Source organism: Synchiropus splendidus, chromosome 19 (genome assembly GCF_027744825.2).
Source record: "Synchiropus splendidus isolate RoL2022-P1 chromosome 19, RoL_Sspl_1.0, whole genome shotgun sequence".
In the NCBI taxonomy this organism is placed as follows: domain Eukaryota; kingdom Metazoa; phylum Chordata; class Actinopteri; order Syngnathiformes; family Callionymidae; genus Synchiropus; species Synchiropus splendidus.
The window spans coordinates 7,689,454-7,701,665 of NC_071352.1; the positions used below are offsets into that span (position 1 = coordinate 7,689,454).

The window sequence follows — 12,212 nt, forward strand, 5'->3', positions numbered from 1 at the left end:
ACTCATGCCAGGCAGCAGCTGCCCAAATATAGTGCAGCTGAAGTCTGGCGGGACGACGAGATCACCGGCGTGAAGTAGCGCTGGAATTTGAACACCGACCGGCTGATTCGGAATCATCGAGTTCCGAACTGGGATTCAAAAAGAAAAGGGTTGTTCGCTAGTTTTTATCTCAATGGCTGAGGTTACATTTGAAAGAAGCATTAACTTCCAGTGTCAAAATTCATCTAACAACGCATCAACAAATGATCCCAGATTTGAAAAAAACAAAAAATAAATAATAATAATAAACCTGTTATTTAAATGAAAGATGGAGTGTCTTGTTCTGGAAAGAATATGTGACAAAAAATTAACATAAAATACATAAATCTAAATCATTCTCTTATATACAAATAGTCGAACAATGAATTAACCGAAATACAACATTAAAAAATAGTTTTTGGATATTAAGAAAAAAATTATAAAAATAAACAAAATAATGAGTGACATTGATGAGAAAAATACACCATTATCAGTTAAATCCAAGCACATAAAAACAATAAAAATTATGAAATAAATAAAAATGATGAATTAGGGATATACTATTTTAAAAACATCAACAAAAATAAAATAAAAACAAAAATAATATTTTGAGAGTCATGCAGAATATGGACGAACATGATGAAAAAATGCGCACACAATGAAAAATTACACGTTAAAAATACACGCTGTAAGAGGAGTTATACATAATGTGTATGTATATATATATATATATATAATTGTTTAATACAAATTATGTCAGTGTTTCAGTATGAGTTTAACAATATATGAATAAAATGTTTAGATGTGAATAAAATGAATACAATTTATTGCAAAAAGTCTAAGAGGTCACAAAGGTCAGGGTGTCCTCACTTCTGGTGAGTAATCTGAGATGATTCTCAGACTCAGACACAGACTCTCCTCATGTTGCTGGCAGAGATGAGAAAGGACACAGTGTGAGCTCAAATCTATCTCCGCTGCCGGCCACTGCACAAGTAAAACAATGTATGCACATATATAGGAGCAGAGCAAGGACAGGCGGAGTTAACTCTCTCCTCACTGACCGCTCGGCTGATGGGACACATTCATCACGGACGCTGAAGGACGATGGGAGTGAATGTGTGAGAGCAGATTTGGGATAAACATCATCCATATGTATGGTCAGATTTGACTGCGGTCAGGGAACCGCCGTTAGTCTGCTGTCCTCTACGGGTCAGTGATAGAACTACACTTGACAGTGACCACGTCCTGTCTGGTGAACTCCACCCAGATCAATGGAATTTCCGACAGCACCTGAACGCATCACCCCGACTGGCATTTCTAAACTGGATGGATTTTGGAAATGCAAATGAGGAAGCCAGAACTACTGAGTCTTCATTGAAAAAACGACTCCTTTAATGAAGGTACAAAAACAAAAAGGCATGTCGATGTCATGTACACTAATTACAAAATATATATCATTGCAAAAATAATCCATTTATTTCAGATCATCCATAGATGAGGAAGTGAGCTCAGTCTGTGTGGCACCTGGATGCAGAGGGCTCAGAACTGAACCACGGAATGTTGTCAACTACTGAAGCTGCTCTAATCGACGGATCGACTCACAAACACTGCAAAGAATGTCGAGCATTTGATGACAAATGCAGGAGGAAACCTTGTATTCCAAAAGTCTAAAAGAAGATCTGCACTAAGTAAAGAACTAAAAGAACTGCATAGAGGAGTTGACACGACACACAAGGCAACACCGACTGATATTGCTTCACATTGAAGGTGATGATTTGGCAGCCCCTCCAGCACAGGCGCGTGCGTGCGCGCGCGTCCCTGCTGTGTGATACACAAATGTGATCACTCCGCCGCTCTATCTTAATACGATGTATTTGGATGAGAAAGGTAAATATGTCGCCGTTCAAATTGAAATGGATGTGACACTCCTTGGGGACAGTACTTTGAGAAACCTGTAAACTTTGGGAACGCTGCCAACCACGCCCATGACGGACTGGTGAAGAAAAAACCCTGCACGCTCCCTGAGACCTCAGATTCCACAAGTACTCGACTAGGACCCTAAACTGCTCACACTGAGCGGACGAGAGATGCTCCGGTGAGCTGTCCACCACAGAGCTCTGAGCAGCACGTGGCGGAGCACTGCCTCGCTCTGCAGACCCTAGGGGCACATGAGGTCGCTGTGGACCTGACCTCGGCTCTGCAGGCTGTGCAAGTGCGCCTCCTTCAGGATGCGGTTGATCTGCAGATAGGGCTCAGGCTTCGGGGGGCTGCCGCCTTTGGCGGAGTCGCCGCAGTGAAGTGGACTGCTGGCACCGATGACACACGGGCTGGTGAAGCCCTCGGCAGCGTGGCCTGGACTGCCCACACTGCAGCTCTCGCCGTTAGATACCTGAAACGCAAGGGTCAAGAGGTCAGCCGGGTGCCATTGGCATTCACAGATGAAACATACAGAGTAATGGTCAGGACATCTTATATGATACAGCCAGTTGAAAATCATTTAAAAAAAAACACATTTAAAAAAAGACTTTATCATGTTTATTCCAAAAATAATAACCATATAACACACATAAAAGATGTCTAAACTTCTAGTGTCAAAATAATACTAGATGGCACTCTCTGCTGTAAAATCTTTGCATTTGAGCAACCATTCCAGAGAAACCTCACATCATTTTAAAACCAAGAGCGCCACCTACTGAGCGCTGAAAATGAGGACACCGTTTCATGAAGCCTCATGACGCCATCACTGCTACCAAGGGCATATAATCGAGAGAGGGAGAGAGAACGGAAATATGCTGCAAGCAACTAAACACATCCTTGTTCTCAGGCAGCACATTCACAAGCATGGCAGTAAAACGTGGGATAAAAAGGAAGGTAAATACGTAGAAGCCAGGGTTTTTAATAGATCTGTGTGGACAATAAAGCGGTGCCTCATCATTGCTCTTTGTGTTGAGCGACTAAAATAGAGCCTGGCGTATTTTTAGACACTTTATGTGGTTTATGATGTTTCCCCAGGGGATCCATAAGTGAGATGAGAGACGTACCTTTGAGTCGCATGCGTCTTGTCCTGGTTCAGGAGACTTCTGTTGCCGTTTGGCCTGAGGTGCCTGTTGACCGCCATCACTATCACTGCCACAGCGCCGCCGCTTCCTATCGAGGGAGATAAAGCACAGGATTGCTTCCAAACCTATCACAGAAAACACTGGTTTTGTATAGTAGTCAATAGGCAGGAGGTCTAGTCTAGTACCTCATTTCTTTGTATGCACTGTTGGAGTAGTTACACCTCACATGGAACTTTAGTATCTTTTTTTTATGTTTTTGAGTAACGTAGTTCTGATATCAGGTCACCCCATCCTCATTTAAACATCTCAAACATCACCATAGATTTAGTTAGGTGTCACACTGACAAACCCAGTCAGCCTGTTGCCACCAAAAGCTCACATTTTTCTCATTTTGTATCAATACTGAAAGCACTTGGGCAGCACTTTACATAGGTACAGATTCACAGTTAATGACAACAGAACTATATTACTCATGGCAGCAAACAAAGTTGGTGGTATTTTAGCTTCAACATGAAAGGCAGACTTGGAGAACAGTCTGGGACATGAACAGGCACTGAACACGCTCCAACAGTTCATTCAATAAGGCAGATTTGTTCTCTCACTTACCTGTTGTCAGTCAACATGTGATAACCCTGAGAGCATCGATTCCAACGAGCCTCTTTTTGTCTTCGGACCAGACAGTCTGGACCCAGCTCGCTCACTCCAGTCGACGGCCTACGCTCGGAAGATATCCCCCAAGCCGCAGATTATGTGATGAAGTTTCCCATGTTGACGTAAAAACGAATAAAAAAACTGTAGTAGTTGGGTTATTCAGAGCAGAACGTCAGCTTCTAGACTTAGCATTAGCTACGAGCTAACGCTATGACAATGTAAGCGCTCACTAGCTGTGCTTTCCTTTTGGTTCCCCTGGACGGCTGGCTGATGTAGTGACCGTAGTGAAGTCCAGTTTAGCACAACGCGCTTTAACATCAAATATGATTCAAATTCATGAACAGTTTCACTTTCCACCTAAAACACAGTCGGCCAGAACCAGCATTAGCCGCTGTGTTTACATGGCTCTGCGGCTGCGCGGAAAACGCAACGGTACGTTCGCGTGAAGCTCGTTTTTTTTCCCTCACGTCAAAACCATTCAACAAAAGAGGTGTAAAACGAATTTCCTAAAATGATCAGTCGGTTGGAAACGGTCATATAGATGTAATAGTCGTTGACTCAGGAGATGATTCACAGGCATACATTTGTATTTACTCGCATAGAAACAATTTAACGCGTCACGTAAAGGAACAGAATGGTTTCACCTGCGGCTGCGCACAACTAACATGGTGCATTTAAGTACGTTGTCAGTGGTAGTCGCGGGGGTGTTAAAATAATATTTAGGATAAATGTACACCAGGAAACAAACAAACAAAAAAAACAGCCCCCTCATGACAATACAATATGTGATTAAAAAAAGGCAATAGATCCATTGCAAAACTGGCAATTCAACGTCGAATGGCCGACATGTAATAAAGCTTATAGTTTTAAGGACAGGCACAATTGAATTTAACCCCGCTCAGCGCATATTTATATTGAAAATGTGATGTTTCGTGGTGTCCCGTGTGTTCATTCGAACCCCTCAAAAAAGGAAAAAAAAGACCACCCCGCCCACCTCTATGAGTCAAGCGGAGGACGGAGTGGATTAACGGGGATTCGCACAAGCATCAGAGCGCAGGGGAACAGTCGCGATGGGGAGCAGCGATTCCAAGCTGAACTTCAGGAAGGCGGTGATTCAGCTGACGACCAAAACACAGGTACTCGGCCTCGCTATCGCGGCGCGCATCCGCGATCGGTTTATTCTAAGAAGCGGTGCGTGAACGCATCGCCGAGGAGATCAGGCGACGCGTTTAACCACCGCAGGGTGTTTGTGTATCAACTGACGTTCTCCACCATCTGCTCTCACGCGCGAATAGCACAGTCGCAACCTCGACATTTCAGAGAGACGTCGAATTGAGCCGATCCGCCACTGATCGGTCAGTCGATCGAGTAATTGCGGGTCGTTTACAGAACAGAATGATAAATCAGAGGCAGCTCGGAGATATCGCAGTGTGGCAGGTGTGGCTGAGCACTTCTGTTTGAATAAAGGGCCGTGTTGACATAGTCCTCAGACAGACCTGAGCAATTATGCAAGACAATAACACACCGAAGGCACATGATCTATTCAGCATGAAAAACAAAAACCCTATATATTCAGGACTAACGTGCAATGGATGTCTTCCCCAGCCAGTGGAAGCCACCGACGACGCCTTCTGGGACCAGTTCTGGGCAGACACCACCACCACAGTCCAGGATGTTTTTGCTCTGGTGCCAGCCGCCGAGATAAGAGCTGTTCGAGAGGAGTCACCTTCTAATTTAGCAACCCTCTGCTATAAGGTACACACTGTTCCGGGATGTAGCTGTTGCTGATCACCAGGGAACCTGTGTTTTCTCTCCACACACAGAGCTGCTGACAAATTTAAGGGCCCAGTGAATCAGCCCCCTTCCCTTCTTTTGCTTCCTGTCTCTGCCTACCAGCTTCCGCCTGAGACAAAACATGCCAGCGGCAGAGATTATTAGGATTCTAACTTGTTTTCAGCAGCCGGATCTACACTGGTTACTGTGGTTCACTCAGATTCAAACAGCATATTACAAAGAGGCGACTTTAGTCTGCTTAATACATGTATCTATCTGTAATTCTCACCTGAGTGAGTCACCTGAAAACCACCGCGCTCTTCTCCACAGGCGGTGGAGAAGCTGGTCCAGGGCGCGGAGTCGGGCTGCCCTAGCGAGAAGGAGAAACTGGTGATCCTCAACTGCACACGCATCCTCACCCGCATCCTGCCCTACATCTTCGAGGACCAGGACTGGAGGGGGTTCTTCTGGTCCACTGTGCCTGGTGCGGGCCGGGCTGGGGTGAGAAGCAAAAACAACAAAAGAAAACCTGACATATGGAAGGCTGTTATTTTGAAGACAAGATGGACTGGTGTCATTCAAAAGTCATGTTTGCATCACTTGGCACGGGAATGAAGGTTCTGGCCTTCATTTTTTTCAAATTTAGTAAGGATTTAATTAAAAGTATTTAATGGATTTTACCTCCTTATGTACTTGTTGTTATCATTTTCAAAAAATATTTTACTGGATTAATGGCATTTCATTGCTTTCTCCTCTCCAAACGTCTTCACATTAGCCATCCCTCTGACACTTGGGGAAGCTCCCCCCCCCCAAAAAAAAATCTTATCCGATGTTTCCTTTTTCAAGCTCAAAGGAAACGTCCTGTGTGTTCAGTAAGAAGCAGTGCTCATGCTGCCTGGCAGCACGGCAGGTGTGTCAGGTGTGATGCAACAGACCCTCTTTTGTTTGCAGACTGGTCTCGCCTTTAAGTGGAGGTTTCTTCCTTGTGCAGCCGCATTAACAAAAGGCACCTAATGGCTTCTTGTCTCCAGGCAGATGAGATGGATGAGGACGAAGGAGCCCGGCCGCTGGCCGAGTCCCTGCTGTTGGCCATCGCTGACCTGCTCTTCTGTCCGGACTTCACCGTGCACAGTCACAAGAGAGGCCCGGTGAGTGCCTCATGTCAACCCTGGGCTCCAGCTGGAATGTACTTGTCATTGTTGTTCTCTTCCTGGAGCGAAGTTTCACAACACAGAAGACAAATCCAGATGAAGAGCAGTGATAACAGCTCTCTCATGTTCCAAATAATAATCACTCCCGGTGTGATCTAGAACAGCAATCTGACATCAGCAAATCCATCGTTGATTGAAAAGGGAGGAGCAGTATTTGCAGATGGATATTTCAATTTAGATGGCAGCCGAGTATCGGTGAACGTGACCCAATTCTCATATGTCTGAGACACTGTAAGTCCGTTCTTGGCTCGAAGACCTGTCTTAAGATGAGCTCTAAGCTAGTTGCGGTCCGCACTCTGGATCAGGAGACTTTGGTGACCCAGGCGTGTTGTGCTGCGCAGGACTCTGTGGAGAGCATGCACTCCATCGACAGCTGCGAGTACATTTGGGAAGCGGGAGTGGGCTTCGCTCAGTCCCCGCCTCTCAATTACATCCACGACTTGAACAGGTGAGCCGCTTGTTTGCGTGCTAGTGTTCTCCCACTGACCTTTCTCCGCTCACCAGGACGGAGCTCTTGCGGTTGCTGCTCACCTGCTTCTCCGAGGCCATGTACCTGCCCTCCTCCTCCGACAACAGCGTGCTCAACCCCTGGGTGACCTTCTTCTGCTCCACGGAGAACAGGTACTGGAGGGTGAAAAAAACCCAAACCTATTCAGTCTCCTAAATGATGGCGCTCCTCTTCAGACACGCTTTACCGCTGTTCACCTCCCTCCTCAACGTGGTTTGTGCCTACGACCCGGTGGGCTACGGCATCCCCTATAACCACCTGCTGTTTTCGGACTACCGGGAGCAGCTGGTGGAACAGGCCGTGCAAATCCTCATTGTCACCCTGGAGCACGACGGAGGAGGTCCACACCGCCCCCCCTCGCCCTCCAGCATTGAGGAACAAGAGGTGTGTTGAACTCCACACAACAAGTTTAGGGCACTTTTTAACACTTTCGTCTCTCTGCAGGCCACTGGCCCGGAAAACCTGTTTGTGAACTACTTGTCCCGGATACACCGAGAGGAGGTCGGTGCATGGAAACTGCAAATCATGGTTGATGGTGTAACCAAGGCTCCTCTGGTGCTTGCAGGACTTTGACTTCGTCCTCAAAGGTCTGGCGCGTCTGCTGACCAACCCGCTGACCCAGACCTACCTGCCCAACTCCACCAAGAAGATCCAGTTCCATCAGGAGCTGCTAGTGCTCTTCTGGAAGTTGTGCGACTTCAACAAGGTTGTGAACAGTTTCTGCAACTCCTTATTCCTCGTCCGTTTTACTTTGGCTAGCACCAGCTATTATTTATTTCTATGTTTCACGCCATCCCTAGTAAAGTCATTACACTCCTTATGAATGCAAATACATTTTCATTTATTGCTCTCATCCGTCTAATATCACTCCCGGAATTCCACGCGCAGAAGTTCCTGTTCTTTGTCCTGAAGAGCAGTGACGTCCTGGACATCCTGGTTCCCATCCTCTACTACCTGAACGACGCCCGAGCTGACCAGTGTGAGTGTCGGCTGATGTTCTCTGGGCTCCCGAGCGCGGGTCTCACTCCAACTCTCCCCCCAGCTCGCGTCGGGCTGATGCACATCGGGGTGTTCATCCTGCTGCTGCTGAGCGGAGAGAGGAACTTCGGCGTGCGCCTGAACAAACCCTACTCCATCCATGTGCCAATGGACATCCCGGTGTTCACGGGGACGCACGCTGACCTGCTTATCGTGGTGAGATTTGGGGCTGACCTTTCCATCCATGCATAATGAAAAAGGCTTACCAGCTGTTGTTTTGTTTTTTCAGGTCTTCCACAAGATTATCACCACAGGCCACCAGCGTCTGCAGCCCTTATTTGACTGCCTGCTCACCATTATAGTGAATGGTGAGCTGCTTTTTCAGTAGCTGTGGGCCGTAAACCACGAGATTATCTGCATTTGATCTGTCCTGTTTGAGAGAATTCCCAACACACTGAAACATAGCTAATCTAATGTCATACACGGCTCCCAAAACACACCACAGCCTTTATGCTGACGACACACTGATGTGCTCGGAGAGCTTAAATAAACATGCGGGTAATAAATATTCGAGATTTTAATCATGAATTCTTTGCCGGGAGGATTTTAAACTTGACATGTGCTTGGTTTTTAGTCTTTTTTCAAATCATTTAAATCCTCTTAGTGTGGCGATCTGGTTGAATAACAACCTGAACAAACAATTTTAAAAAAGTGAGATTTTTAACTGATAAAATCAAGTGTTTTTAAAATAATATTTAGTGTTTTAACTTATTTCCTCAACCTTCATCTTGGATGGATCAAATATATTTATGTTCATTTTATTTCATCTTAACAGGTGATAAATAATAATACCAACTTAATCTAATGAATTATAAGTCATAGTACTTTGAAATAGTATTTTAATATTAATAATATTTTGACAACAATGATTTTTATGCTTCACGATTTGTCAGATTAAATCAATGAATGTTAGTGTTTGATAAAGACGGTGTGAAAAATGGCACCGTTAGAGGCTAAAAATGGCCCTCAACCTTTTGACCCTCACTGACTGTTCTAAATCTTGATCATTTCAACATATAAACCAACCTTGTCTTCGCAGTTTCCCCGTATCTGAAAAGCTTGTCGATGGTGGCAGCCAACAAACTGCTGCATCTGCTGGAGGCCTTTTCCACCACCTGGTTCCTGTTCTCTACAGCTCAGAACCACCACCTGGTCTTCTTCCTCCTGGAGGCGTTCAACAACATCATCCAGTATCAGTTTGACGGTGGGGAAAACTCTCAAGAGTCATGAGTCCGGACCGCTCACCACTCCGTTTCATTCCCACCTGCAGGAAACTGCAACCTGGTCTACGCCATCATCCGTAAACGGAACGTGTTCCACCAGCTCGCCAACCTCCCGTCCGACCCCGTCTCCATTCAAAAAGCCCTGCAGAGGAAGAAAGGAAAAACACCCGACGTCATTTCCCGCACCAGCTCGCAGGAGACGGTGTCCATGGAGGGATCACATCCCGCTGTTCCTGCTGAGCCTGGGACTCTGAAGGCCACTCTAGTGGCCATGCCAGGTACTGAACATGAACGCAAGCGCTCAGACTCTGAACTGAATACATTTGCTTGGTGTATTTTTATTCATAATCTTAGATTAAAGTTCAATGTTTATGTTGACTAGTTCTATAGCTTTTTTTAAAATCACAGTGGAACAGATCGTGTTCATCATTTGTCTCCACCAAAAACACATTCCACCCCCTTTTTATTTATTTATTTATGTATTAGAGATCTAGACAGGTGCAATAATGCAATACTCAAGAAAGAAAAAAGGGAAAAAAGGTAGCAGTTCCATTTTAAAACAAATTATCAACAAAAGAAAAGTAAAAGAATTATTAATAATGATTAATTAAAATATTAATAAATTAATTTAAATGAATTTTTTTTTATGATACTTTTAATTTTATAGACAAACACATATCTATTATTTCTAACAAGGAGTCAAAATTATAAACAAATGTCATGATGGTACGACTTTAAATATTTAAATATTTCTTAAAATCTGACTTTTTACTGAAGAAAATTACTAACTTATTATACAAGCTTATTTTGGTTACGAGATCACATGATTTTTTATTTTTTTTTGCTACACGTAGTATTGTACTTATTTTCACACTTACACACAAAAATACCTGTATTCAGGCCTATCGTTTCTCTCTCTTCCCTGGAGAAGCTGTTGTTGCACCACCTAAAGACAAAAATAAAGATAAGAAAATAGTTACACCTCAATAAAAAAGAACAATCTTCCTTGTTTCAAAAATACACATTATATAAGCCGAGGCTATAAAAAGTTTCAGATATATTCTAGTTGCTATTGTTAGAATGAAAAGCAGGACAAAATAAGCTCCAAGAGAAGAAGATGCTCGCGGCTTTAGCACAGTGACTGATGCGCTGTATTGATCGTGCTCTCTTCAGGCATCGATAAGCTGACGGAGAAGTCTCAGGTTTCGGAAGACGGCACCATGGTGTCTGTCCCGAAGAAAGACCCTTCGCTCTGCGCTGACCAGAGCGCCGCCGCCGGCACCAGCGACACGGAGTCGAACTCAGGAAGAGACAATGAAGTGTGTCAGTATGACAGTAGCTAGTGAAGGAACAATTCCGGCTAACAGAATGTCATTACAGGATGTCTTCTACACCGAGGCGGAGATGGAGCGCCGACGCCTGTCCAGTGCGTCTTCCACATCCTGCTGGGCTCCCTCACAGGACTGGGTCAGCAGTTACCCCTCACGTGGAAACTGTGTTTTCTGGTCGTCTCATCCACTTGTCTACTTTTTTTATTTGCTTCAGGTCCTCTCCTGGAAGTGCAAGCTCCCCCTGCAGACCATCATGCGTCTGCTCCAAGTCCTGGTCCCCCAAGTGGAGAAGATCTGCATTGACAAGTGGGTGTCTTCCCACATGACTCCAAACTGTCCCGAGTGATGTGACAGGTGACCTTTCCAGGGTGTCCCCAGCTTCTCCAGCCATTGTTTTTGTCTCACTGCAGGGGTCTCACAGATGAATCTGAGATCCTCAAATTTCTTCAGCACGGAACCTTAGTGGGCCTCCTGCCCGTTCCTCACCCCATCCTCATCAGGAAGTACCAAGCGAACGCCGGCACCGCGATGTGGTTCCGCACCTACATGTGGGGCGTTGTCTATTTGCGGTAAGATACTTGGAAACACAAGTCTTAAAGGCGCCGGCTGAAGTGTTTGACCCTCCAGGAACGTGGATCCTCCCATCTGGTACGACACAGACGTGCGCCTGTTTGAAATCCAGAGGATGTAACTCGCAGCTGTGAAACGCCGGATCCCTCTTCTCCTGACGGGTGACGTCGTCGTTGCTTCTCATACCAAAAATCAGCTTTCGTGCAGCAGTGAGGCATGTTTCAGCTCCGCAATGTCTCGAGACAAACGTCAGAATAACAAAGCGGTTTTCTTTGTCGTGCTTTGAAGTGAATTTGCACATCTTGGTTGTAATTTATGTGACAATGTTATTTATCAGGAGACGATACAGATTGTATGTCCAATCAGATGAAGGCTTCTGGTTGGTTTGCTGACGTTTGAGGTCTAAAGTTGTATTTTCCTGAATCTATTAATATATATTATAAATTAACCAAAGTTTAAACAACTTTCTTTCAGTTCTTTCGCCATTTTTGGTTTTATATTATGTTTCCACTTCATATCCAGGCAAGTTTAGAGCGCCATTGGTTCCAGTTTTGGCAGTACATGCGCCACCATGACGAAGACTGAAGGACACCAGGAACTGCTCCATTACACCAAATCCTTCCTCGATTGATCAGGTTTCCAAAGATAATTCCCAAAAGATTATTTCACTGAGCTACAAGTATAATTCAAACAGTGACGACAAATCCTGTTCAAGAATGTGGCACTTCTCAGATTCCACTTTCTAAGAAGCATCTTTTACCCTGCAAACAGGTTTCACAAAAGACATTTCAATCCCATCTACTTGAGTTTCAAGCTTGTGTAACGTGTGC

The 12,212-nt window shown here is 44.9% G+C and overlaps 2 protein-coding genes across 3 annotated transcripts; one reads left to right on the plus strand and one right to left on the minus strand.

The window, feature by feature from the left end:
* Nucleotides 1-1,204: 1,204 nt before the first annotated feature.
* Nucleotides 1,205-5,576, minus strand: LOC128751146 (protein FAM104A). 2 transcript variants are annotated; one of them, XM_053851987.1, is made up of 3 exons: nucleotides 3,263-3,652; nucleotides 3,060-3,165; nucleotides 1,205-2,407 (listed from the first exon to the last, which is right to left on the minus strand). In XM_053851987.1, exons 1-3 carry the CDS (start codon nucleotides 3,265-3,267, stop codon nucleotides 2,177-2,179), a joined length of 342 nt encoding a protein of 113 aa, XP_053707962.1. In that variant the 5' UTR covers nucleotides 3,268-3,652; the 3' UTR covers nucleotides 1,205-2,176. The 2 variants fall into 2 exon arrangements, with proteins under 2 accessions (XP_053707962.1, XP_053707961.1); XM_053851986.1 differs by lacking the exon at nucleotides 3,263-3,652 and adding an exon at nucleotides 3,684-5,576 and having other exon boundaries at nucleotides 1,209-2,407.
* hid1a (HID1 domain containing a) lies at nucleotides 4,671-11,845 on the plus strand. The gene is made up of 19 exons (XM_053851981.1): nucleotides 4,671-4,864; nucleotides 5,334-5,483; nucleotides 5,832-6,002; nucleotides 6,533-6,649; nucleotides 7,054-7,160; nucleotides 7,217-7,333; nucleotides 7,397-7,604; nucleotides 7,665-7,721; nucleotides 7,786-7,926; nucleotides 8,109-8,199; nucleotides 8,263-8,414; nucleotides 8,488-8,566; nucleotides 9,298-9,462; nucleotides 9,529-9,759; nucleotides 10,655-10,800; nucleotides 10,862-10,948; nucleotides 11,027-11,118; nucleotides 11,223-11,381; nucleotides 11,440-11,845. The coding sequence occupies exons 1-19, from the start codon at nucleotides 4,799-4,801 to the stop codon at nucleotides 11,501-11,503; spliced, it is 2,400 nt and encodes a 799-aa protein (XP_053707956.1). The 5' UTR covers nucleotides 4,671-4,798; the 3' UTR covers nucleotides 11,504-11,845.
* Nucleotides 11,846-12,212: the final 367 nt, after the last annotated feature.

What these genes read in the sequence shown, in the direction of transcription:
- LOC128751146 (XM_053851986.1), bottom strand. An exon ending in AAGACGCATGCGACTCAAAG is followed by an intron (nt 2,408 to 3,059) that starts GTACGTCTCTCA and finishes CTTGCGTTTCAG; the next exon opens with GTATCTAACGGCGAGAGCTG.
- hid1a (XM_053851981.1), top strand. Translation starts at nt 4,799, where the DNA reads ATGGGGAGCAGCGATTCCAAGCTGAACTTCAGGAAGGCGGTGATTCAG. An exon ending in ACGCTGACCTGCTTATCGTG is followed by an intron (nt 8,415 to 8,487) that starts GTGAGATTTGGG and finishes TTGTTTTTTCAG; the next exon opens with GTCTTCCACAAGATTATCAC. An exon ending in GGGCTCCCTCACAGGACTGG is followed by an intron (nt 10,949 to 11,026) that starts GTCAGCAGTTAC and finishes TATTTGCTTCAG; the next exon opens with GTCCTCTCCTGGAAGTGCAA.